Source organism: Sminthopsis crassicaudata, chromosome 5 (genome assembly GCF_048593235.1).
Source record: "Sminthopsis crassicaudata isolate SCR6 chromosome 5, ASM4859323v1, whole genome shotgun sequence".
NCBI classification, from domain to species: domain Eukaryota; kingdom Metazoa; phylum Chordata; class Mammalia; order Dasyuromorphia; family Dasyuridae; genus Sminthopsis; species Sminthopsis crassicaudata.
In genome coordinates this window covers 103,517,674-103,545,159 of record NC_133621.1, presented here as the reverse complement: position 1 = coordinate 103,545,159, position 27,486 = coordinate 103,517,674, and the positions used below count along the sequence as shown (strand labels likewise).

General features: G+C 35.5%; 1 protein-coding gene across 3 annotated transcripts in view; it reads right to left on the bottom strand.

Annotated features, from left to right (window-relative positions):
* Positions 1–27,486, bottom strand: part of KIAA1549 (KIAA1549 ortholog) — a 154,212-nt gene that overhangs the window by 70,240 nt on the left and 56,486 nt on the right. For all 3 annotated transcript variants that reach the window (XM_074267802.1, XM_074267801.1, XM_074267803.1), the window contains exons 3-8: positions 19,835–19,923; positions 16,395–16,572; positions 14,619–14,746; positions 9,311–9,494; positions 6,687–6,746; positions 3,587–3,732 (exon numbers count right to left, since the gene is read on the bottom strand). In XM_074267802.1, the coding sequence (XP_074123903.1) occupies positions 3,587–3,732; positions 6,687–6,746; positions 9,311–9,494; positions 14,619–14,746; positions 16,395–16,572; positions 19,835–19,923 (785 nt within the window). The remainder of the gene's footprint in view (positions 1–3,586; positions 3,733–6,686; positions 6,747–9,310; positions 9,495–14,618; positions 14,747–16,394; positions 16,573–19,834; positions 19,924–27,486) is intronic.

Genomic DNA, 27,486 nt, shown 5'->3' with positions numbered 1-27,486 from the left:
AGGCAACTGGGGTTAAGTGACTTGCCCACGGTCAATAGGAAGTATTAAATGTATGAGCCCGTATTTGAACTCAGGTCCTCATCAGGGCTGGTGCTCCATCCACTGTGCCACCTAACTGCCCCCCCCCCCCTTTTTACCTTTGATTTATTTTATTTTTTTGGTCCGAGAGTTCTAAGTGTTTGAGGTCAAATTTGAACTCAGGTCCTCTTGATTTCAGGGCTGGTACTCTATCTACTACACCAATTAACTGCCCCTAATTTTTTTATGCAGAAAAGAAAACAAAGGGAAGATCAGGTAGAAGTAGAACAGCTTTGAAAGTTATAAGCTAAATTTATTATATTCTTAGAAATAAAAGCAAGTTGTATTTAATAGAGGTCTGCAATTGTGTATACAATCTTCTTTTTCTTTGCAATGGGAAAGCTCCTTTAATAATTTTTCGAGTTTCAGAATTAAACATTTACAATTTTTTGCAATTTACGTTTAATCCAATAATAACCCAATTTTGATATCTTTTTTTTTTCTAAAAATTTGTCAGAGGTTTTCTAAAAGTGATAGTCAAACCATACCTTGCTCCTCTTGATCACCAGCTTGTAACTATTTCTTTCCTTCTGCCCTCCTCCCAAAAAACTGAATAATCAATTTGCCAGGGATGATTTTCAATTATAGAAACTATGTTGACTTTTTTCTAATGAGATATTTTGGTGTAAAAATTCAGCAATTCTGTCTTTTATTACAAACTATGACAATGCAGATTAATTAATTGGTAATTTCCTGTATTCCTTCTAGAACCATTCTTCCATACAAAAATAATATTTGCAATCTAACAGTTCTCTAATATGGTCATTAATTGAAATGATTGGTTTAACACACTTTGACTAAAGGCCTTTCCTTTGCCCCATCCCAATTTCATTTCCAAATTGCTTTAAATTTTTGAGTGGATGCCATCTAGTCTTTGTAATTTATCTTTTTTTACTTTGTCGATCTGGCTTACCACATTATAGGAATTGATTGTTATTTGATCTAATGCCTTTGGTTTGTCCATTTCAAGTAATAATTTATAGTCCCTAATAGATTTCTCAATGAAGAGCCAAACAGAGAATTCAGGTATTTCTTTTTTCACTCTCGAATACTTTCTCTGATCCATCTAACACAATTTCAAAATTTTCTAAGTATCCTTTTCTCATTATTTAAAAAGTCCCTATTTGGAGGACTTTGTAGTCTCTTACAAGATTGTCATGGAAGCTTTTAAATTTAAATTTATACTTAACCTGATTTATTTTCTCCCCACTGGTATAATCTTTCAATACTTGGGAAAAAAGATACTTTTTTCCCCCCTGAAATAATCTTTTTGACTCTGACAGCCTAATATTTTTATTTTTTATTTTTATTCTTAACATATATCTTTCCTGGATTTCTAATGATATATTCTGAGATAATTTCCCGTATTCCTATCATTGATTTTTACAAACTCCTAATTTTTTCCTAATTGTCTAAATTTTAGGATCCAAGTCTATTCAACAGTCTCCATGTGAAACTGTTGGGTTTCTGAGCCCCCAAGAGCATTCATTCATGTTCATGAAGAGTTCAAATGAATGCATTGGCTTGGAAATGGATGGTCTGGAAGTACCATAGGTAGGGAAACAGAAGGAATCAAAAAGTCATTCTATGGCTGCATTTTCAAATTTCAGGGAAATGTTATCCCAAAAGGAAAAATAAGGGGGGGGGGGGAAATGACCTCTTTTTTCTTTTTCTTTTCAAAGATTCAGGACTGCAGTATGGTCTTTAGTTCAAACTATAGCACAATTCACATGATTTAGAAGAACACAGCTTCAGAAAAGATCATATATACAGTCCATTTGCTATATATTGGACACAAGGGAATTACAAGCAGATAGGATGATACTATAGTGATAGTTGAGGTAATATAATTTAAGAAACGGGATCTAATTCTTGTCTTGTCCATACGACATCAGCTAACAATCTACACATACCTCAGTGTGTTCCTGGAAAACATCAATCACTGTACAGTAGCTAAAATTTAAAGTGATGATCACGAACCATCAATAAAGGATTAAGTAATCAGTTTGCAAAAGGGGGAAGCTATTTAATACATTTTAGAAAAACTTGTTTAAAATGCTCAAGGTGAAAAAAAAAAAAGTTCTGACACAAAGAGAGAAGCCTCAATTATCTGAGAAATTCATTCCTCTTCTCTATGGACATTACTCAATGGATAGCTTTTTACTACATTAGTCTTATCTTTCTGAATTTTACCTTTTGATGAACTGACAGACTCAGAGAGAGATTAGTATTGACCTCTGACCAAATTTCCTAGGATGACCTGTAGTCAGCCTTAAACTCAATATGCCCCAGGTTCTATAACTTCCTTGATTTGTGACTTTTAGTAATACTTTTGGGGCCTCAGTTTCATTATCTGCAAAATCTGCAATTAGATTAAAGTATTTCTAAGATCTCTTAACTTCAATACTGAGCTACCCCTCTTCTCAAAAACCAAAACAAGTATGACTCTGCAAGGCAGTGGGGGTTAAGTGACTTGCTCGTCATACAGAGCTAGTAAGTGTCAAGTGTCTGAGGCTGGATTTGAACTCAGGTCTTCTTGATTCCACTGTACCATCTCGCTGCCTCCAAGGAGAGACACTTTTGGAGAGGGATGGGCAGATATTTTTAGTTTTTCTAATTTCCAGATCTATAATTACCACATATTTGAACTCAGAACAGAAGTCATTCTGATTCCAGGCCCAGTAGTCTACCACAAGGGCCACCTGAGTGACCTTTTATGTAAATTACAAATTAAAAAGTAATCTATACTATATGGATGATTTACTAATAGTACCAATTGTTCCAAGGGTATAGCATTTTAAAAGAAGTCACATGTGTCCAAATTAATTTATTTTAAAATATTTTTATAAATTCTGAACTTAATACCAAATCAAACCATAAAATTGTAATTTTTTTTTTTTCTTTTTAGCCAGGACAATCAAGGGTAAGTGATTTGCCCAGGGTCATACAGTTAGTATCAAATGTCTGAAGCCCAGTTTGAATTCAGGTCCTCCTGAGTCCAGGGACAGTACTCTATCCATTGTGCCACCCAGCTGCCTCTAAGGAGAGGGATGGGCAGGTGTTTTTAGTTTTTTTCTAATTTCCAGATGTTCTTGCCAGATCTATAACTATCACATAAGTAACACCAATTCATAATATTTTATATTTCATGTGTTAAAATACATTTTTATAAATTTTTTTTTACAAAGATTCTTTGAAAAGGAAGTTCCCCTTAAACCCAAAGTCATCTCATATTAAAGTCAATTTTAAAAAGTTTTGCATTTTTCTAAAAGGGCTAATATCATACATGGTATAGAAATCAATCTCAATAAATAGCTATCAAGATAAACTGAAACAATGACATTCTTAATTGCTATAATTTTATCCCAAACAGCAACTAGCTTAAATTTAAAAAAAAAAAAAACCTTCTCATGCCATTCTCTATTTGCAACACAATACCATACCTCAGAATAAAATTTGTTTTCTAGTCTATGCATTTCATTTCTGTCCACTACCACCCTTTAAGTACCTGCACCACATTGTTTCCTGCAAAGGTGGCTCGTCTCCACAGCCGTCTTCTGGTTAAAGATTCACTGAGCAACCGAGCAAGCTTCCGTTCCATTTCAGCTTGAAACACCTCATTCTGTAGCTGCCTCTCGAAGACACCCAGGAGAACTAAGGTTAAAATAGAATGCAAAGGAATTCTGTCTGTTAACCCAGAAGGCGATAAAATAGTTGAACCACAGAAGGGAAGGAGGTGGGTAAGGCAGTCTGTGCCAGCTAGCTGCGAGGCGCCTTAAATGGGAGCTACAAACAATCTTCTGCTGATACACATGAATGTGTTCTTATGTGATACAGTAGACACTGAACTATACAAGAGAGAAAAATGGAAGGACCCAAGTAGGATGCTTCACACAAAAGGGACTGGTCTTGCAATGTTATCCTCTCTTCTGCTGAAGGGTCAAAACCCTCGGGGAAGGCAGCCAGGGGAGCCTCTGTTGTATGTATCTGCTTTTCCTTTGGATAGTTCATTTTCTGTATTTGTCTCTCTGCTGAACGAGACACAGCCACATGGCAAGAATGAGTTTCCAATTCTTCCTTTTTTTTTTTTTTCTTTCTTTTTTTTTAAAATTAAATCCATGTCTGATAGGGCTACAAATGTGATATCAACGTAGATTAGAAAAGAATGGAAAAACAGCAAGAGAATTTAAAATTACTAATTAACTGTCTATGTCTAAGAAGAAGAGAGTAAGAGAAAGAAACTAGACCATATTCCTACAGATCCAAAAGAAAAGTATGGTGGGCAGAGAATAGCAAAACTCAGTTTAACTTAGACTTTTGGCCTGTCAGAATGACAAAAGCAGAGGCACAGTAAATTATGGGGAAAAGTAAATTAAATGAAACTTTATGAGTATTCTTATGTTAGATAAAAACAAAAATTTCCAGTCCTTTCCTATGGACTGGACATCATTTCAATTTCATGGCTATTTAAAATTGCTCATGGTCGATGGGATATAGTAATAGAAGACAGAAAATGCAGAACTACTTAATACTTATTTTTTTCCTTTTTTTCTCTAACAAGGAAAATCATTTTCATACTATAAAACACAGAAAGAAGATGGTTGCCAGAGAGTGCTAACATCTATATTAACTTCTTCACTCAAAAAAATATGAGAAGATGGTATGAGAAAACCTAGCTGCTGCTCTCAAGGCACCAGGTTCAGAAGAGCTACTATTTAATATTCAGGTGAAAAAAATATGTAATTTCAAAAATTTGATTTCTGAACTGTTCCTGACAAAGTCAGGATCCAAAAGATTAGGTTAATGAATTAAATCTAAAAAGATAAAATTTACCTGGAATAAATATCCCAAATTTGCAATTTTTTAAAAAGCAGAAGAAAGGGGAGCCATGGCAAGAAAAAATCTTTTGGGGAAAAAGATATAGAATGTTTAGTGGATTAAAAGTTCAAATTAGTTAATAAGATAGTGTATCAAATTAAAAGCACTATTTGAATTTTAGACTATGATACAAGAAGCAGTGTCCACAATGAGAGAGAAAATATTCCTACTTTACTCATCTCATACTACTCTGTAATTTGATTCTGGGTACCATATTTTAAAAGGGACAAACCAGAGCGTGACCTGGTATCAAGACCACGCCAGATAAATATTGGCAGAAAGAACTTAGGATGCTTAGCCTGGACAAGAAAAGATCAAAGGATACATGACAGCTGACAAAAACGTCATGTAAAAGAGGGATTGGACTACTTCGCTTGGTTCCAGAAAATGAAATTCAAAGCAGTAGTTAAATCTTTCAGGGACACAAATTTTAGATCAATGAAAGGTAAAAAAAAAAAAAAAATGGGGAGGGGGGGCAGTTACAATAAGAACTATCCATAGATTCAATAGATTATTTGAGGTTGAATTGAGCTCCCCATCTCTGGAGTCTTTCAAGTTGCTAGAAAGGAGATTGCTATTTACATACAGTTTAGAGCAAATTTCTTCTCAGGATTTACTGATTCTAAATTCATTCAGATTTTTATAAACCAATTTGAGAAGCAAGTAGTCATCTTCAATGTATAGCTTTTAGAGAAGGTTCTACTTAACAAAACAAAAGAAACAGACAATCTTTTCTCCACAACTATTTACAGGGATGTCTGCCTGATCCACTGCCAGTTGGCATACAATTGCAAGTCAACATTTATTAAAGTAGATTATCTCTTTGTTCCCTGTCTGACTTAGGCCAGGAAGCCTCTTATCTGCTGTTTATTCTAACTGCTGGAGTCCTCAGGCCTGGGGAGAAATATATACCTGTAGGGTAATAAATCTAAATATATGCTCCAAGAACCACTAATCATGCTTTATAGATATACTTAATCATAACCAACCCCCCACCCTTTTTTTTTTTCCCCCTGGACCAGATCTGTTAATTCACTGATGTGGTATAAGAAATTACTATCAAGGAAACTCTCTCAACCAATGTGGGTCAACATTGATCAGAATAGTTCAGCACTTTCTGAATTACTCAAATGGTTGAAGAAATTCATGCAGCAATACTCAATTTGTTTTTTATCTCAGGCAGTTTTTCCTGTCTCAGAAGCTATCTCTTTGTTTATTATGGCACACCGTTTCTAAATATTTCTTCTTAAGGAAAAAAAAAAAAAAGCCCAGTTCATAGGCATCTTTAACTTCAACTGGTTTGGACCACAAAATTATCATCTTCCTGTAGTGTACGGACTAGCTCTCTGGAGGATCTCCGGACTAGCCTTGATCTTAGTGGAGGAGTGCAGTGGGCAGGAGAGCCACCAGGAGGATGGTCAAAGATGGAATGTTTCTATTTCCAGTCCTCTCAGCCCTTAAATACCTCAGTATGATTACATCATTACAGCACACTAAGTAGGTATGAACTAGAGCACCATTACATCTCCATACTAAGTACTAAGTATATGTGAACTAGAGAACCATTATCTTATCAATTACACTGAGTAAGTACCCTGCTGTAAGTATCCTTGTTTTAAGTATACTTTTCCAGAGTTCTGGCCCTCTACATCTTCCCATCTTCCTGACCCTGATTTTAGTAAATGAGTAATTTTTAAGAGTCCTCAAACTATCATGAGGGCTATACACACCTGTTCTTACCCAAGACGACTTCATCAGCTGAGATAAATTCAGTTGTGGATATTGGAAGGCTGTTAAAAAGAGAGAGAGAAAGAATGAGTTGGAAAGGAAGAATATGAGAGAGTGTGAGTATATTTTGCAGCAGTCAGGAAGACAGGAAGAATAGAACACTGCTTAAAAGGCATATGATATCTCAATTTATCTTCAAAATGTTGGGACAAAAAGATGGCTCAGTATACTTAAAGATTGTAAACAAATTCAGTGCACAACAGCTTGAAGGAGAAAGTATTTTATAATTGAAGGGAAAGGGAAATGGAGGTAGATAAAGTAAATTCAAAGGATCTGAGATTTAGAGGCAAAAGGGACTTAGAAAGTCATCATCTGACCCTTTCTTATTTTGCAGATAAGGAAACTAAGGCTCATTAGAAGCTAAGTGACCTCTCTAGGGTCACAGGTGTAGTAACTGCCTGAGGCAAGATTGGATACAGCTTCACAGGCAGAGCTCCTTCCATCAAACCCACATTGCCTCAATTCAGATGTGTCAAAAAAAATATGTCCCTGATAAAAATTTTTCTTCTAAGGAAGTTAAGCAAGCAAGACAGGGAATGGACTATAAACTGTACAAAAAATGTTTGAAATAATGGGATACTTAGATGGGAGAAAAAGAAAACTTAGGAAAAACATAACTGCTCTCTTCACATGTTTTAAAGAATTCTTTAGCTTGGTTCTGGAAGGTAAAACTAGGAACAACAGACCAAAAATACAAGGAGGATCAATAGTTTGATAATATGCTGTATGTACAGATACCTTAGCTGAAATTCATAGCAATCCTGTAAAGTAAGCAGGGCAAATATTAGACCCATTTTAGAATTGAGTTCATTAAAGCTCCAAAGGATTGTCCAAAGTAACAATGCAAATAAGCATCAAAGTTAGAATTCAAACTTAGCTCTCCCTAGTTCAGCTCAAGGCACTTTACACCAGAGCATATAATGGAACATAAATCCCTGCCACTAGGGGTCCCCAAGCAGAGGCAGGAAGAGTACTTTGGAAAGATACTTTAAATGGATTTCATGCCTCAGATGTAATTTGAACATGAGAATCTCTGAGGTCTTAAGCAATTTTGCAGTTCTAATTCTATAAACTCCCTTTTGCATATCTCCAAATAAAAATCAGGATAAAAATTTCTCAGTTCACATTATTCTTAAAGATTAGACTTTTTTATATGTCAAAATTCAGTTTTTTTATTTTTTACTCCCAGCATGATTAAGAATATATGAAGTTTAACTTGAGGAAAATGAGAAGTATAAATTTCCAACCAGTTAGCCTATTCACTTTCAGGATAACTTGCATAGATTGACTTACATTAGCCCTTGAAAGTCTACCATCCTTCTGAGGAGTGTTTTTTCAAACTTTATATAGCTATATAACCTTTCTTTCTTGTTTTTCATGATCTGGAATTCTAGCCCATATTCCAGAATGAAAAAGACATGGAGATGACGGAACATGGGGGTAATGGACAGCTTAATGGTACAGTGGGTAAAACTCAGGACTCGGAATCTGGAAGATCTGAGTTCAAAATTGGACTCAAGGCATTTATTAGCTATGTAACTCTGGGCCTAAGTCACTTAATCTTGTTAACCTCAATTTTCTCATCTTTAAAATGATTTGGAGAAGGAAATGGCAACTGCTCCAGTATCTTTGCTAAAAAAAACTCCAAATGGGGTCACAAAAAGTCAGATACAACTGAAAAACAAGTAAACAATAAAAAATGATGAAATAAACCTAAACTAACCAACTAAAGGCAGTTACTATTAACTAGGGTGTCAGAAAACTAATACAGGTGTTAGAGTCAAAAAACAAGTTCTCTGTTTTTGCTCTGACACTAGATAAGTGGGAAACCTTGGGCAAATCAAATGACCTCAATTAGTTTCAAATTCCTTATTTGCAAAATAGGAGTTATAATGCTTGAGTGTCCTTCACAGGGTTATGAGAAACATGCCTTATAAACAATAAAGTATTATGTAAATATAAACTATTTTATTTGATGTTCTAGAAATCATATAATACTGACAATGGACAATAAATGATGATTATCTAGACTAAAGGTGTTTAACCCAGTTTGTTTGGAATTTAGTTTAGGGTGGGTTGTGAGGGGTTTTTTGATAGTGGTTTTCTTTTTAAACATATGTATTTCATTTTATGCATTTAAAAACTAATCTGGAGCGAGGAATCCATGACACACAAAAAATTAAGAATCCCTAACTTAGTTTAACCTTTCAAGGTTCTAAAGGGCTTTACAACTACTTAGGAGAAATCTATAAAAGGATTCTGATTCCCACAATCCAGGCTTTCTTTTACTGATATATTGCCCCCTTTTATGTTTATCATTCATCTCAATGAAGAATTTTTTTTGATTCATTGATTTTTTTTGATTCATTTACTTAATATTTTCCCTCAGTTACATTCAAAACAAAACAAAACAAAATTTAGATTTGTTTTTTAAATTTTTTGAGTAAGAATTCTTAATGGATAGGAAAAACCCTATGTTCTAGGAAGCATAAGAAAATAAGAATGGAAGTTCTAGGAAAAGTTTAAAAGTCAATGTTCTGAACCTCTAAAGGCATATCATACTCACGTTCAGCAATCTGCAGCACAGGATATCCTAAATAGAAACTGAATTCCACCATACTCAAGTTTCTCAGAACCTCACTGACTTCTGATCCATTCAAAAACCCTTTCTTGCTTTTAACAGCAAAGATAATATTCACTGGTCCCTGACGAGGAGCTGTCCATGATGTCCCCAGAGTTATATTCAATATCTGAAAGAGGAAAGCAAGAATGGAATTTTTTTCTTATTATTGATTATTAAGGGGAAATTGAAGTTTAATCAGACAGCAAATGCTTTTATTAAATAGCTGTTTACTTTTAAAATAACAATAGGTAGCATTTATAGATTGCTTTAGGTTTGCAAAGCACTTTAAATAAGTTGCCTTTTTGGTTAGAAAAGACTGGAGGGAGGGACCATGAGATAGGAACCACAATCATTTCACTACATCTTGATGGAGTAACAATGCAGAAATTCCCTAACCACCTCCTGGCCTGATAGTAGAAAGTCAGGAGAAATAAAATATAACAAACTATGTTAAGTGAATAGCCTCATTCACTGATGGAACAACTATTTGTTGTCCTTGGATAAGAGACACCAGCAGTCTTCTCTAAATGGTTATCTCAATTCTTCAGTTTTGTCTAAAAGGACTTCTTTCACAATTGTAAAATTCTTTAGTCACTTCCCCTTGTTTCCTGCCCTTGAACAGGGAATATCTTCTCATTCAGAAAATAAACCTCGCCATCTGAACAGCAAATGTCCCCCCAGGATCCCCATCCCTTTTCTCCCTTGAATGATTTCCCCTTTCTTTACTCCTCCCCCTACTGTTTATCCAAAGTTGCCTCAGAATGCTAATAATTGACTATATACTCTAGGCAGACTTTATACTCTGAAAAGTTATAAAAACTAAATCTAGGAAAGTGAAGCTGCTATCAGCAGAGTATGCTAATATATTTCTTTGCTTTCATTCTGGTCCACTATTTTTGACCCAGGGCATCTAGATGGTGATGGTTGTTTGTCCTTTTTCACAAACAGGACTATGGCATTGGGGGAATTGCCATGACATGCAAGTGAGCAGGATTTAAGTGAGGGATGGCTGTGCCAGATCACCTGCCTCACTTTCCCCTTCACAGTCATCTCATTCCCATAGCCAGATATAGATCAGGATGACTGGAGATGACTTGCAATGGATGACCTTGGCTTTTGGAAGCTCAGTTTGACTGAGATCACAGCCATTCGGTTTTTAAGGCTAGGTAGCAATGAGGCAAAGACTAGCCTCTTTCACCTAGTCAAAGATGAATGAATGAATGAATCTGGGAGGAGAAGATCCCAAGGTTTCTACCCAAAACAGAAATGATTGCTATTTACTTTTATTCTGAGTGGATCAGGACCCAAACAATGACCAATTAGATTAGATTTTGGTCTGGGACCCATAGTTGACCAATCAAAGAGAATCAGAATGATTTGGGTTTAAGGCTTGGTCCTCAGTAAAGAAATCTAGCCACAGTGAACAGCCTTGAAGTCAAGAGACATCTTCATGAGTTCAAACCTAGGTTCAGGCACTTCCTAGCTCTGTGACTCTGGACAAGTCACTGTTTGCCCATCTACACAATGAGCTGGAGAAATAAATGATAAGCAACTCCAGTATCTCTAACAAGAAAACCTCAAATGGGGTCACAAAGAGACGGACATGACTCAAAAATGAGACAACAACAAATCTCTGACCCACGGTGATCACAGCCCTCCTGACAAGCTTGACTAACCCCAAATATCCCATTCCTTTTAGTGGAGAGTATTCCCTAACAGACCTTCACTATACCCTCATAGGTACTCTGCTGTTCAGTTTTTTTCAATTGAGTCCTGCTCTTTATAACCCCATTTGGGGTTTCTTGAAAAGGACACTGAGGTTGTTAGCCATTTCCTTCTCCAACTCGTTTTATACAAGAGGAAACTGAGACAGTGTCAAGTGACTCGCCTAGAGTCACATAGGTAGTTAGCATCTGAGGTAAGATTTAAATCAAGTCTTCCCGACTGTAAATGCAGTGCTCTATTCATTGTGTCACCTAGTTGTCCACATCCCAGTAAAGTAGGTGATATTATTATCTCCATTTTACAGATGAGGAAGCTGAGGTTGAGAGAAGTTGTAACTTGCCCAGAGTTACACAGATATTAAGTATACAAGGCAGGATTTGAACTTAGATTTTCCGGACTCTAAGTCTAGCTTTCTATCCTGAGCCACCTAGTTGTCAATGTATCTTTGAGATTTCAATATGATTTATCAGTATCATATTGAGAATCTATCATCAATTATGTTCAACTAATGGAAATCTCTCTCCCTCTTGTGCCTCCCACTCACCCCAAAATAGGGGAGAACCCAAAGGCATCAGTCATTTCCTTGCTTTGTGGCTAAAACTGCCTTTTAAAAAATTCTGCCACTGCCTCAGATTTAAGTAAAGGCAGTTCATAGCTTTTACTCCAGAACAGCTGCCCCCAACCTTGACTTTTACACATTAGGCTGGTCTTTTGTAGCAATCAACAGGCAAACTGTTAGAAGATGCTTTTCAGAACAATTCTGAAATGCCTTGCTGTCCTATTTCATACACCCATAAAAAAGTTTCTGAGCATCCATCCATTCAATTTAATTAAATTCCACAAACAACTACTCTTTGCCAGGCTGATTATGGTGGTTATTGGAGATACAAAGACAAAAATGAAATCAATCTTTGTGGTCAAGGAGTTTATATTCCCTTTCTATAATCCTTTTTTTTAAAAATCATTATTACTACCCAATAACTAAGAATGAATAATAATAATTGCTAGCTCTTATATAGCACCTTAAGGTTTACAAAGGGTTATACATGTTATCTCTTTTTGAGTCTCAGAATAATCCTAGGAGATGGATACTATTATAATTATCCCCATTTCACAGACAAGGAAACTGAGGCAGTGGTTAAATGACTTGTCCAGCATCACATAGCTAACAAACATTTAAAACCAAATTTGAACTCAAGTCTTCCTGGTTCTAGACTCAATGCTTTTCTCTTACTGTGCCATCTTGTATTCTCTGTAAAATGAATGAAAAAGAATTTAATAAACAAACATTTATTATTTGGTAAGCATACAGACTTTTAAGGTAGAAGAGAGCCCAAAGGTCATCTAGTCCTCAGCTTCTTAAACTGTAGTTCACAACCCTAATATGGGATTTCATGACTGAATATGAAGGTCACAAAATTATGATTTGTTATCAGTAAATGTTTGATTTGTATATCTTTATATCCAGGGTCACATAAAATTTCTCGAGCAAAACGGGGTCACGAATGGAAAAAGTTTAAGAAGCTTTGATCTAGTCCAATATCTTCATTTTACAGACAGGAAACTGAGACTGAGAGCAGTTAAGTGACTTACTCAAAATAATATAGCTAATAAATATCTGAGTTGGAATTTGAATTCACTTTTTAGCATATGAATGCATGGGAGGTGTCTTTTCCGAGAAGAACTTTTAAAGCTATGTTTTGCTCTATAGAATCAAATTTTGTGGGGATTTTTGTTTTTAATCAACAAAAAGTATTATCTTTCACATCTGGTCACTGGATTTCTAATGTAATAATTATTTCAATGCTAATAGAAAGGAATCCAAGTTAGGGCCTAAGTTGCTAGTGATCCTCTCCAGAGTATTTAATGGAGAGCTCCATAAAGACAACTCCAAAACCTAGATGTAGTGTCTACATAAAGTTCACTTCTTATCAGCCAGAGGAGGCTGGGTATTGCCACTAATTTCTCACTTTCTCTGACGTGAACCCTCCCTCTTGAAGAGAAAGAAAAGCTCTTCTTGATTCATCATCTACTTAGTCGATCACTGCAGAAATAGTATCTGGTGACTGCTTGGCAGCTCCATCCTGCAGATAAAAAAATGACGGCTGTGGGCAGGGCTTCCCTGACAATGAACTAATGCGTGGCTTTGTCTTGTTTGAGTTTACTGCCAGGTCTCAGCACCCCACTGATTTACAAAGTGGCCCACTATCAAATATATGCCTTCTTTTGTGTGCATTTCAAGAGGTTCTGTCATCAGCAAAGAGCAGCTCCTGGATGAATGAATCTCGTGGAGACTCGATTACATTAAGTTCACTTGCAGTGTAACATCAGAAATGATTAGAACAACACATGCTCATTTTCTTTATGTGATTTTATTCACCCATTAGACTTATGAATGTTTCTTGTAAATAACTGCTCAGCTATTAGAAGCCTGTGTGACTACCAGCTAATGCTGTTTCCTAAGTATCTGTAAAAGCCACAAGGAGATAATATCAGAGCAGCCCACAAAGGCAGCATGAAGGAGAGTCCTTTATAACTCCCGTTCCCTTCTGCTAAGGGACATTTATATGCCAAACAGCACCAAAGGGATGGAGCTACACACTTAACATTCCCATTTTGGATTTACTTATAAAGATAGTAGAGTGCACAGGACATTGCCCTCAGAGTCAGGGAGACGAGTCTAAATTCTGTTTCAATCACTTACAAGCTAAGTGAGCAAGTCGCTTAACCTATTAACCTATTTCACCTACAGCTTCAGTTTCCATTTGCCCATCTGGAAAATGGGGATGATAACACTACCTTATCTCACAAGGTTGTTGTGAGAATTAAATTAAATGATCTATGTAAAACACCTTGCAAAACCTTTAAGTGGTATATAAATACTAGCTATTATGATATAGTCTAGTACAAAAGGGAAATGGAACTCTCTTTATCCCTTGGATGTAAATCTAGGTTTGAGCTAACCTGACCTCAATCCACAGGTCCCCTTTTATGACTCAGAGGTATAAGAAAATTGACAAACTAGCATTTGATAGCCCAGTTTTACAAATTTATATCGATTGTTTCCTAACAACATTTCTTCTAATAGATTCGGGATTCCTGAGGATTCTGAGCACCCAGAATAAAAAAAGGGGGAAAAACTTTCTCTTCCTCCCCATGAGCTCTGTAGACAAATACTATATATGACTAGGAGGAACCCAATTCTATTACCCACCTGAGCTAGAACCTCAGACTCCAATTTCCTTGATCTGGCACCTTGACCTTCAAAGGCCACCAGAGTTAAGACAGTAACACTGGAAGTGAAGGCTATGGACTAGGCTTTTTGAGTGGATACGGATTGAGCAGTCAGCCTGAGTCAGGATCAGCTTACTTGAAGGGTTAGAATTCCTTGCCCAGGGGAAAGGGTCAAATCATGACCCAGTTGGGAGATAATTTCATAAGAGTTCATTGAGTGCCTCCTGACTGAAACCTTCAGAATTACAGACAAGGGGCTAAAGTCCTGCTTTTCTTGAGGCTAGGGGCTCACCTGCACTGTGAAGTTGTATGTCCCCTGGTGTTTTCTGACTTCAGTGAATGCTGTCATGAGGCCTTTCTCAAGGCGCTGGGTGAAATTGCAGAAGCCAGTGTCCACACTCTGAGGCACAAACTGAAGGACTGGAAAGACAAAAAAAATCATTCTTCATGAGAATCATGATTTACAAGCTGACAGAGATAAAGACTCTTGAAGACAGCACTTTGATATATGCTTTTCTATGTCCTCCTTGCATCAAATATGTATCCTGAACACATTGGTCCACACTATTTTTTCTGCTTAACCTTGTTACTCCCCCTTTACAAAATGCTTCAGCTAAACTTAAATTATGCTTCATTCCCAAAACACACAGGGGATTTTCCCCCAAACTTCTGCTCATACATTTTCAATGTCCTCCCTCCCTCTTCTCTGAATCCTACCCATCCTTTAAAAGCTTACTTCAAATGCCACCCCCTTAATGATGCTGTCTCAGACATTCCCAATTGAGGATGACCTCCTTCTGCCTTCACTAAATACTTTTTTTTTTCTCTGATGTTGTTCAATCATGTCCAACTATTTGTGATCTATTTGGGGTTTTCTTGGCAAAGATACTGGAGTGGCTTGCCATTTCCTTCTCCAGCTCATTTTACAGATAATGAAACTGAGGCAAACAGGGTTAAGTGACTTGCCCAGAGTTACACAGTTAGGAAGTACCTGAATCCAGATTTGAACTGAGGAAGATGAGTCCTCCTGACTTTAAAAAAAAGGTCAGGCATTCTATCCACTGTGCCGCCTAGTTGATTGCTTGAAACTTATGTTAATATTTAGCAACACAACTTGGGAAAAAAATTGTATTAGCTTACCTCTAATCTGTTTTATTTTAACTAGTCAAAAAATGATTATGATTCATTGAAATTTTTTTAGCTGACGTGCATTCACCCCAGAATTAACTAGGTGGAGAATCAGATTTTTAAGTGTTTCTTTTGCTTTGAAGGAAGCCATGCACAAGTGTTTCTATTTAGATAGTTTTCTCAATTGCCTCACATCCTCCACCTGCAGATCTATGGCAGTGCATCACACCAGTGATGAAGATTGAGGCTTTGAAAAAGATTCTGAAATGCAGAATTTGTCTATCTACTGATATATTAATACACTGTACATCTATTATTATTAAGCTATTTATTCTATATAATCTTATTTTGATGGTAAGAAATATTAGTAGTCACACATACATCAAATTTTTGTTTTGTACCTATCTTACATAATAATGTACTTTTAGATATCTATAAATGTATCTTATCCTCCCACTAGCCTAGAAGCTCCATAAGGGTAAGGGCCACTTCTTAGACAAACTGGGCTAATTCTCTAGTACCTAGCACTGTGCTTAGTACATCATGACTAATGGAACAGACTGTTGTCTGCATGTACATAAATTTGCTGAATGGAATTCAAAGGAATCTGATCTCTCAGCTATAACTTTTCCCCCGCCAGAATACATGGAAATTATGCTTATGAGAGATAACCAATCTAAAACATTTCTCCATATATAAAAGCAAAAGTGCTTCAAATAATTGTGAACTACCCCATTATAACTGTAAACTCTTCTAGGTTAAGGACTATCTTTTGCCTCATTTTGAACACTTGGCACAATGTCTGGCACATAGGAAGAACTTAATAAATGCTTATTGATTGATCATGGGAGATTGACCAATATCATTTTATAGCACAAGAAAAATCCAAAAGTCTTTCTAGAAAGGAAGATAACTTTTTTTTTGGGGGGGGGGAACTCACCTGTTTGAACTTGGAATTTGGAATCTGGTACAGTGAAGGAAGGCTGCACTGAGAGAATCAAAGGAGCCTGATCCCGGACAAGGTTGCTATTTATAAGAACATTTATGACTGCAATTGCTGTGTAAATGAAAGGACCAGAAGTGACCAGGAAAGAGAAGTCTGGGAAAATTTCATAAACCTATAAGAATGGAAAAAAATATAAAAGAAAGCAATTCCAACAAACATGAGGCAGCTATTAGCTAACATCAGGAGGCAAACCTAAAAGGAGATAAGTTGTTGGTATTGGGTTTAATTGCTTCTTATTGGAGGCAAAATGAACTCTAATTCCAATTTCACTTCAATCGTTGGTTTCACACAACTGCTGGCCTATCATTTGCCAAAGTCACTAAAAAGCATCTTTCCTCCCCCAAATTGTACAAAATGTCCTAAGCATGGGCATGGAGAAGGAAAAAGGAAAGCAAGGGATTTTACATATCTACTTCTAATATTGCTCAGGCTAGAATCGTGGTGAGCTGAATGCTATGGCAAAATGCTGGCTGGGGAAATAATTTTCTTCCAGCAACTCATTGAAACCACTCCAGATGGGAGCATTAATTCTGCAGGAAATTGCTCACCTGAGTTAATAAATGCAGGTGATGTACTGGGATGTTGGCCAGTAGAAAAGGCATGACAAGAGAACAACCAAATGGAAGGAGGAATGTATGAATCTATATAAAATATTGAACCATTTCTTAAATGCTTGATTTGGGATTCTAATCCTTGACAATAAACTGAGTTTTAAAAAAAAAAGCAATGTAGCAAGTAGAGGTTACTCCTAAGGTAATTCCAGAGTTGCTGAGGTCCTATTCCCTTTAGTGCCAAGTCACATCCTTTCAGTATTAGAATCCTTCAGTTAGATTTGCATAGATTCTGCAAGAAACCCTCCCATGGACTTAAACCATCATAACATAGACCATGAATTTAAACAATGCATCCATCTGTACCCCGTAACTTCTCTCTCTTATTCCCTTTCTCAAGTTCTACATTTGCTCCCCAGACCTATACTTATTTAGCCCTTCACGTAAATGCTATGTCTGCTTGTTTGTGTAATAAATTTGTCCCTTAGAGTATGATCAAAGGAATTTTATAGACACAGCAGATCTTAATTTTAGCAAAGCATCAAAGGTTTAAAAAATATCTTTGTAGATAAGAAGAAAAAATGTGGACTGGATAATAACACTACTATATGAGCTTTAAAATGTTTGAACAATTTTATCCCCAGTGTATCAATTTTTTATTCAACACATTACTCAATACACCAGTTTCACTTGGTGCAAGTTTCTACTGGATTATAACATACATGGCCTTGTTTTCTTTAACATTTCTACTGAAGAAGATACAGATAGGTTAAAGAGATAAATGAAACTATGAAGATTAAGTTCAAGGGGATAAAAATGTAAAGTCTGGCATTTAGTATTTTTTTTTTAAATAAATAGGAATAGGATGCTCTGACTTGGCAGTATGTATCAGAAAGGTCTGAGAGTTTAATTGACCATAAACTTCATAGACAACAAGCTGAGAGTAAAAAATGGGAACTTGTTGACAAATATTGGATTACTTGCCATCTAGGGGAAGTGGTCAGGGGAAAGGGGAGGGAAATTGGAACACAAGGTTTTGCAAGGGTCAATGGTGAAAATTTATCCTTGCATGTTTTGAAAATAAAAAAAAAATAAAGGATGTATGAAGAGGATGCTGTTTGCATTCAAAGAAAGAACTGATAAACAGAAGTATCAAATTTTATAATATGTGTCTATTTGTGTCTAATGGTAAGAGGAAGAGGAAAGAAAAAAAGGGGGAAAGAAATATACACAATAACTTTGTTATATATTTGAAGGGAATAGCAATAAACCATAAATTAAAAATAAAAGTTTAAAAGTCAATGTTAAAAAAATGGGAACATGACCATGGCTGCATTGACAGAAAAATAGTGCATAAATCAATACTCTTAGCAATACTCTTACTGTACTTTGCTGATCAACCCAGAGGGATGTAGAATCATGCTCAGTTTTAGGTGCCATAATTTGAGGGGAGGGAGGTAATTGGAGGTTAAGTGATTGGCCCAGCTAGTATCTGAGACCAAATTGAAACTCGGGTACCCTTGACTTCAGGCACAATGTTCTATCCACTATAGCTGCCTCTAGGTGCCACATTTTAAAAGAAACATTGAAACTATAATGTGTCTAAAAGAAAGCTGTGACAAAGATGAGAGAATCAGAAACCATCTCAGCACAGAATGACTGACTTAAGGAAACAAATGTATCTAGACTGAAAAAGTAAATAAGAAAAATAGGACATGACCAATGCCTTCAAAAATAGCATGTTGGTTAGTTCTGTTGGTCCAGAAGGCAATACCAGGTCTAACAAAGGGGTGGGTATATTTCTTCTCAACATAACAGAAAAGACCAACAATGGAATAGATTGCCTTAGCTAGGAGCTATCACTCAAGTATTAGAAGAGATACAGAATTATCACGCATTAATGATACCATGGAAAGGATTTTTTCATAGTCTGGGAAGCTGGAGTAATTTATATTTAAGATTCCCTTCAATTATGAATTCTCTGTCTGCTTTGTCCTTCACCTTTAGAGAGCAGTTTTCTTGATTTTAATAATTAGATATTCTCTCTCTCTCTCTCTCTCTCTCTCTCTCTCTTTCTCTCTCTCTCTCTCTCTCTCTCTCTCTCTCTCTCTCTCTCTCTCTCTCTCTCTCTCTCTCTCTCTCTCTCTCTCTCTTTCTCTCTGTCCTGTTTTGAACCTTTTCTCACTCTAATTTTCTTGTGTTCCTGGTAATACAGCATCTTGTTCAAACCACCAAGATAAGGGAAGAAGAGCAACTTGAACAGCAATTATCCTAATTTAGTGAAGCTGACAGGTCATTGTCTGGCCTGAACTCTCAAAAAAAAGCAATTTTTAAGATTCTGCCTGCCAGAGCAACAAGGGGTGAGGGAGAGCAAGAAAATGGGATTAGTGCCCCAGTGATTTATACCCATTCTTGTCATGCTTTTTCTACTGACCAGAATTAAGGTGCTCAAATGCCCAGCTAGGGTGAGGGCCACCAGGCGCCTTTCTTCTTGGCATATCTCTGGTCCCCTACAAGGGAGAATCAGAGTTGTCTCAGGAAAGCTCCAACTCCACATAGCCCTCCCCATGCAGTAGCCCTGTTAAGTTTGAGTAAAAATAACTTTTAATCTAGAAATGATTACTTCAAATATTACCATATACAGACAATTTTAATAAGGGACAAAAATGCACTAAAAATGTATGGGAATTCACTGAAGAAAAAGGAAAATTCAATGAGAGCAAATATAGTCATTTTCATTGGCAATATGTTAATTTCTTTTCTTCCGTATGTCGGTCCGTTCTAATGTTCCAATACAAGATGTCTATGTGTGAGGCTTCTTACCTCTAGTTCCACTGCCCGACTGAAGTGAACCCTCAGCACCTCTTTGATTGCTGTGATGATATATTCTTGCACAGCTCTTCGGGCCAGCACTACAAATGAAGCCATTGAAGAATACCTTAGTTTCATAGGAATATCCTATAGAGACTAAGTGTTACTATGATTTTTGACCGCCATCTACCAATATCTCCAAAAGTTTTAAGATATTTAAAGTAAAAAAACATCAACCAGGAAATTGGAAGTTAATGTCTGTTTTCCCAAAATAAATTCAATTTTCAATTACATTTACACTGTTCAAATGATTAGCTCACTATATTTAACACAACCTAATAAGATCTTTTTACCAAATAGGAAATATTTCAAGTGTCATATAAGTACACAAGAATTTATTCAGACAATCTACCAGATAGGAGTCATTGATAAACTATCACTCAGAGTGGAGAATCTCTGGTTTATGAATTGAATCTGACCTTAATGGCAAATTCCAAGGTATAAATTTTATGGCAGGAGCTGCAAAAATCAAATATGGCATTTAAACCCTTCAGCAGCAATAGTTTAAAGGTCCTAAAAATTACATTATAACATAAAACAATATTGTTTCACTACATGATGAAATTATATTTTCTTTCTTCCAAACCAGAGACTTACAGTCTTTTGTCATTAAAAATGGGGTGGAAGTATACAGAACCAGCCCTGAAGTCAGGAGAACCTGAGTTCAAATCTGGCCTCAGACACTTAATGCTTCCTAGCTGTGTAACCCTGGTCAAGTCACTTAACCCCAATTGTCTCAACAAAATAAAGGGGGGAGAAGGTGGAAAAAGGTGAATTTAGGAATAGTTGTGCTTTCAAATCTAAATAATTAAAACACTTAGAATCATAGATTTTTGGAAGTATTAGGATCTTTAAATTTTCAATTTCATTAATCTAATCCCTTCATTTTACAATGCAAAAAAACTTAAAAGTCTTAAGAGTTTATATAACTTACCCAAAATCACATAGTCAATGAAAGACATATTCTGGCAACATATTTTAGCCTTTAAAAAGACTATGGGATAGTTTTTCCCCCTCAAAATAATAGAGTTATTAAATGAGTTACATGCTCATCTCTTAGGACTTGGATAAACTTATTTTTTAACTTTCTCTTTTTTCTTTTCCTAACTTTTTCTTACTTTCTTTTTTTCTCTCTCTTTCCTTTAATCTGCCACAATACAGAACAAAAGTACTTCTAAAATCATTTATGGGAATAGAAGATTCCATTCATGATTCTTAAACTAAGAAAGAAATGAAACATTCTCTGTTTCTCTCTCTTTCCTCCCTCACTAAAATAAGTAGCTTGTTATTTAAGTGATTTTTCTATTCCTGCTAATTGCTTATGGAAGTTATCTATAGAGAGACCTAACCCAAATAACAACATTCCTATGTAACACATGAGATGAGCCCAGGAAAAGATCTTAGCATCTTAGAGTGCTGAACTTCAACAGTCAGGGGATATGGAACCAATACCTACCTAAGAATAACAATTTATAATAACTATAACATTAAAAAAGAAAAACAACAATCCATGCAATAACCAATCATTATTTCAGATGACCAATGATGAAGCATGTTACTCATCATAAAAGAAAAGTGGAAGACTTAAGGGACAAAATGAGATGTACATTTTTAAGCATAGTCAATGTGTTCATTTGTTCTGTTTGTCTATACTTATTGATTCAGAAGAAGGCATTAAAACAACCTGTTTGCTGAGAGTTGATGAATTTGGGAGGTAGAGGGAGCTAACAGGGGAGATACCAAGAAAAAAAACAAAAAGAAATGAGGTCATTGTTAAAAGCACAAAGAGAGCAGAGAGAGATAGAGACAGAAAAGCAGGATAGCTTGGAAAATAACATGTTAAATTTATTATGTTTATTTTTTTAAAATGCAAGCTGAACAAAATAGAAAGTTATCATTATATGTACAATTCTTTTTCTGTTATGTTATAGCATATAAGTGAGTTGTTATAATTATTTATATGATTAAATTCATATTATACATAGTATATAAGAAGATAATAGATTACTTATGGCATATTTATATTATTATAAAGTATACAAATGAATTATTATTATAATTCCATTATTCAGCCACAGATTTCCTACCTTCCAGTTAATTGGAAATAGAATAGAAATGATCTATAGGGTATAACCTGTAGATTATTGAAATGTGTGTGTGTGTGTACTGAACACAAGTGAAAAACAAAAAAAGGAATAGTAAAAAAAGGGAAAATGAAGGAGAGAGAAGCAGCAAAGAAAGAGATGAAGATACTAAACTGACAGAATAACAAAATCTGCTTATTATTCCTTTTACCTTAAGAAAAATTACATTGCCTTAATTTATTATTTATGATTATTTTATTACTTATTGTTACTATTAATTTACTTATAAGGATATTAAATTACACCATTAGGTTTTAGAAGTACTAGATATTTTCACTTTTATATTAACATAACATATCTTTTCTAACCAATTAGATTTCCTTTAAGTCTCTAAATTAGCATTACAAAAAAAAGTTGTATAACTTGGGATTAAGTTACTTAGATATATAGAAAAAGTATAATCAGCATATAGACGACACTGTAATATAAAATGCTTTATGGTTTCTCTAAATGCTCTTACACAGATTTCCTTTAAAAAAAAAAAAAAAGATTTGTGGTAAAGTCTGACAGAAATCCATTAAAAAAAGAAGAATCTTCTTGGTTTCTCACCAAAACCTCAAACCCCCACTTGTGGTCATAATTACCACAAAGTAAAGCAGTTTATTTCTCAAAGATTTTCAATTTCCCTTAAGTTTTGTTCTTTGCAGAACATTAACAACTAGGCAATATTTTTCCTTCATATGCTTGAAAATGGTTATTAAATTGTTGCTTGGGTATTTTTGTCCCCAAGTTAAAGTCATCCATTCATACTATATACCAAATGATTGGCAAACCTTAAAGTTCTATGAAATTGCAAGCTATGAGAGTATTTGTTCATTTCTGTCTCTGTTATCACTTCCTCTTTTTATCTGCCCTTACCAATGTGCCTTCCAATGAACCATGCTTTTGCAACAATATGGGCACTGCTCCTAGAGTCAAGACTGGAATTCAAATATGACTCAGATATTTATTATCTGTATAACTCTGAGGAGATTACTTAACCTCTCTCTGCCTCAATTTCTTCATCCATAAAATGGGGACAATAACACTTACCTCCCAAGGCTGTTGTAAGGATAAAATAAGATGATATTCATAAATTGCTATATAAAGGTTAAATCAACATCATCATTTGATAATATCATACTCTTGGACAGCTTGACAGAATATTTTCTACTGGGGATGATTCTTTAACCTCTATCTCTAGCCCTGACTTCTTGACCTGAGGCCTCTAACCACAAATATATGGGATTTTTCCCACACCTGCCTCCTACTATTTTCCCTCAGCCAAACCACTGATATACCAATATATTTAAAACCCTCAAAGTCATCTTTGATTTTTCCCTTCAAAGTGACCAATATCCAGTGTCATTGGTATGTACTGATTTTTCCCTACCAGCATCTCTCCCTCCCGTTCAAATGAGATCGCATTTGCAAAATGCTTAGTTTTGGCTAAGAACATAGTAGCTGGCACAAATTCTTTATTCCTTCTTTTTTTTATTCCTAAAATCAGGACCCATTGTTTATAAATTCCCATTCACTCACAGTTCTATTCATTCTCTGGATTGCACTATCTCCTTAACAGCTGCCTTGACTATCTAGGGAGAGTGATCATGCTACACTAAGACCTGCTCTTTTGAACAGTGAGATTCCGGCTGGGATCTCCATTTCTTGAGGGGCCCTAGCAATGTTTCTTACTTTCCTTCTAGCTTAACTAACTCTCTGGGTTACTCTTCTTCCTCATCAATTAGCTTGCTTCTGCATAACTACCCTCCTCTTCCCTTCCCCCAGTTTTCAAGGTCTTCATTATGTTTTGCCTTTCTGTATTAGAAGTTTCTCAAGAGTAGAAACCATCTTGTTTTATTTGTATTCCCAGTGCCTGGCATATATTATGTGCTTAATATCTAGCTACAAATAAAGCAATATTTGAAATATTAACAAAGATCTAACTAAGTAGGCATGCAGCCTCTCGTCAATCCATTCTATACAATATCATAATATTTAGAAATAGTATTTTTAAAGTATAATTTTGATTTCATTCTTATTCAAATATGTCCCTAAGTGCAAAAAGCCCTGCCTGGCATTCAAGAGCTGTCTACTATTCATTAAGTCCTTTGGGGGTAAAGTCTGATCTTTATTTTCCTTCTCCAACATCTATCATTGTGCCTTACACATATTTTTATTAGGTATTAGGTACTCTATTCACAAGTAGATCCCATGGATCAGCAAGTGATGTATTCAGGCAGGATTGAGGCTTTAGTAAATTGTAACTGAAAACCAATAATAAAGTGTAGACCTGATTTTTAAAATTTAGTTTAGGGTAGATGATGAGCACTATCAGTTCAAGGAGGAGTTTGTATAAGATGGGCCAGGAACATAAGCCCTTGTTGTAAGACTAACTACATGCAAAGTAATATTAAGACAAAGGACTGGCTTTCACTAGTAAAATAAAAGTTTGTTGAAATGAAAGAAAGTAGACAGAAAGCCATCAAAAAACATTGCCATAGATAAATTCAAGAGAGACTCAAATTGCTTCATTGTCTAAGACAAATGAACTAGAAGCTTCTTGAGATTAAATAGCTAATTATCTCTAAGATAAAGTGGGGTATTTTTGTTTGTTTTTTTGCTGAGGCAATTGGGGTTAAGTGACTTGTCTAGGGTCACACAGGTAGACAGTGTTAAGTGTCTGAGGCCATATCTGATTTCAGGTCCTCTTGATTTCAGGGCTGGTGCTCTATCCACTGCACCAACTAGCTGCCCTGGTAAAGTTCTTAATAGTCTAAAACTGTTACTTGCAAAAGGGAATTCCCCAAGCCCAGAAACAGAGTCATCCTTTGCATAGGACTACTTCCCTGCTAAGAATCAGTGAACAAAAAGATATCCTCCAGAAAAGAATAGGTCTCTTGTGGGATGATCATGGCCTCTTAGGTCTTCAGACTCCTTCAGCTGTAGTTCTACATTCCCCTGAAGCTGTATCTATGGCTCTGATTGACAGGTCTATGGCTCAGGCATTGATCACCCGTATTTAATAGATTTCTCTTAAATGAATGAATGATTACTTACTTGAGATCAAAAGTAATACAGAGCCAGCAGCTGAATATGATCATGTCATTGTTGTCAAATCACTTCATAGGCTTGTTTTTTTTTTTTTTTTTGTTTTGTTTTATTTTGTTTTTTTGAGGCACAAACAAGATTATTTAAAGATTTTACAAAACCTTAAAAAAATAAAGCCAGTAACTTTCTAGATAATGCAGTGGACAGAGTACTGGCCCTGGAGTCAGGAAAACTTAAGATCATAAACTTAGCTGTGTGACCTAGGGCAAGTCACTTAACCTGTGATAAAATGGAGATAATTATAGCATCTGTTTCTCAGAGTTTTATAAATTTAGTTTAAGGCTTTACCTCCTTTTAAAAAAAATAATCACTTCTTATCCACACTGAGATTAAAGTTGATATTTAAATTTGAATGTGAATTAAAGATCTAAGAATTGTTGTATGTTTGGTTTTTTAATTTGAAGAATGAAAAGAATGAAGAGTTAAAGAAGAAAGTCTAGGGATATATTACACTTAAGTGAAGGTGGTAATTAAAATGATAAAAATAATAACTCATTTCTACAGTTTTAATATGTACAAGATCCTTTCCTCATAAGAGCTCTGAGAAAGCCAATATATGAATTTATTTCTTTTATTATTTTTATTTGTTATAGGGAGGGCTTCTATTTGTTTGTAGGAAACTTAGTGAGAAAGGAAGGCTGATATGATAGAGAAAGAGGGAGAGAGAAATAGAAAGACAGGAAGAGAAGGGAGTAAAGAAAATAAGGACAGAAAGAGGATGAGGGACAGAGAAAAGGAGAGGGAAAAAAAAAGTCTAGAGGTTGCATAGAAAATATAAGAACTGAAGAGCAATACAAGTGTCGAGCACGCAGATAGACCAAGTCTAATTTTTTTCATCCCCTTCCCCCCCCCCCTTCCTTTTCTGCACAGCCCACTGTGGGCAATGTGGGACAAACAACTGCACATGCTAATTCCTAGACAGACAAAAGCAGTATTTCCCTATGTCTCCTGGCCCCAGCTCCACATTCAAGCTTCTCCTGCACCTGCCCAAACCCCTCCCTAAATATCTTGCTGCCCCTCCTTAAACATCAAGGATAACTGAAGGATGAAATTGCATTCATTTTTTGCATAACTGGAGGACAGAACTAACAAAAGAAAAATCATACTTTAGCAAGGACAATCCAAAGTATACTTCTTTGCTTTGGATCTGTGTATCTCTGTGGGTTATCTGTTTCAGCAGCCATTTAAATCAAGAACTGAAATAAAGTGAACTTGAAACCAAAGTTTCCAATCGATACATCACAAAGTATTAAGTGATAATTTTTTAAAAAATAAGATGAATAATCAAATTGATTTTAATGAAAAATGTCATAATTTTAGTGAGCAAAAAGGGTTTTGCTCTGCTTTTTAAAATGATCATCACATGAACTGGTGAAGGCTCATTTCTAAGAGAGGCAGGAACAGGGTGGGAAGAGCATGGAATTTATATTGCCTTGGGGGTGAGGGTAAGGATAAGTAGAAATAGAAAGCAAAGGAAATGGCCAATAATTTTATTCTAATTTCTCTTGCCTCTACTTGTATTTCTATTTTCTTCTATTACTCTATTCTTCAATTGCTTTTGTCCTCCTCCATCTTCACATTGTCCTCCTCTCTACATTCCTCTCTTCTCTTCTCCAATTATTTTACACACTTCCTTGTTCTCCATAATCTCTATTTCCCCTATTCCTCCTGAATGAAACTTACCAAATAAAAGATAAAACAAGTATAGACAAAAGTCTTTCATTAACTGTTATTTATTTAAGTATTTTTCATTGGACCTATTATAAGTAAATAAGTTTCAGGAACATGAAGAGTTATCAGGAAAAAGTGAGGAGTTGATGATTTACACTAAGTGAGCTATATTACTTTACCATAATCCTTATGACCTTCTGCTCCATCAGATGCACTTTGAGTTATGATAGAGTATTAACAACTAACAAGAGAAAATCTTAATAATCTGAACATTTAATCAATTAATTCATACCAAGAATTGGTAACAGAATAAAGGGATGACTAATTTCTCCATTTTTTTCCCTTAGATTTCCAGTGGCAACCAAAGGGAATACCCAGAGAATGTTAGGTCAAAGATACCCTTCTTTCAAGGAAGCATGTATATATTTATGACAATACAAATATATTGTTGCCCTTATCCTCTCACTCATGGTAACTAAAAGTTTATGTTAGATATGTAACAATTTTATTGATTTTTCATAGTATCCATGAGAATCACTGTGGCAGAGTGACTAGAAGACTAGCTTCAAAACTAGAAAGACATGAGTTTAAATCCTGCTTCTCTAGACAAGTTACTTAACTTCTTCCCAATGAAATAACAGATTTAATTATTATCTCTATCGATAATGTGAGTCTAAATTTGGTAAGGAATTGTTGATA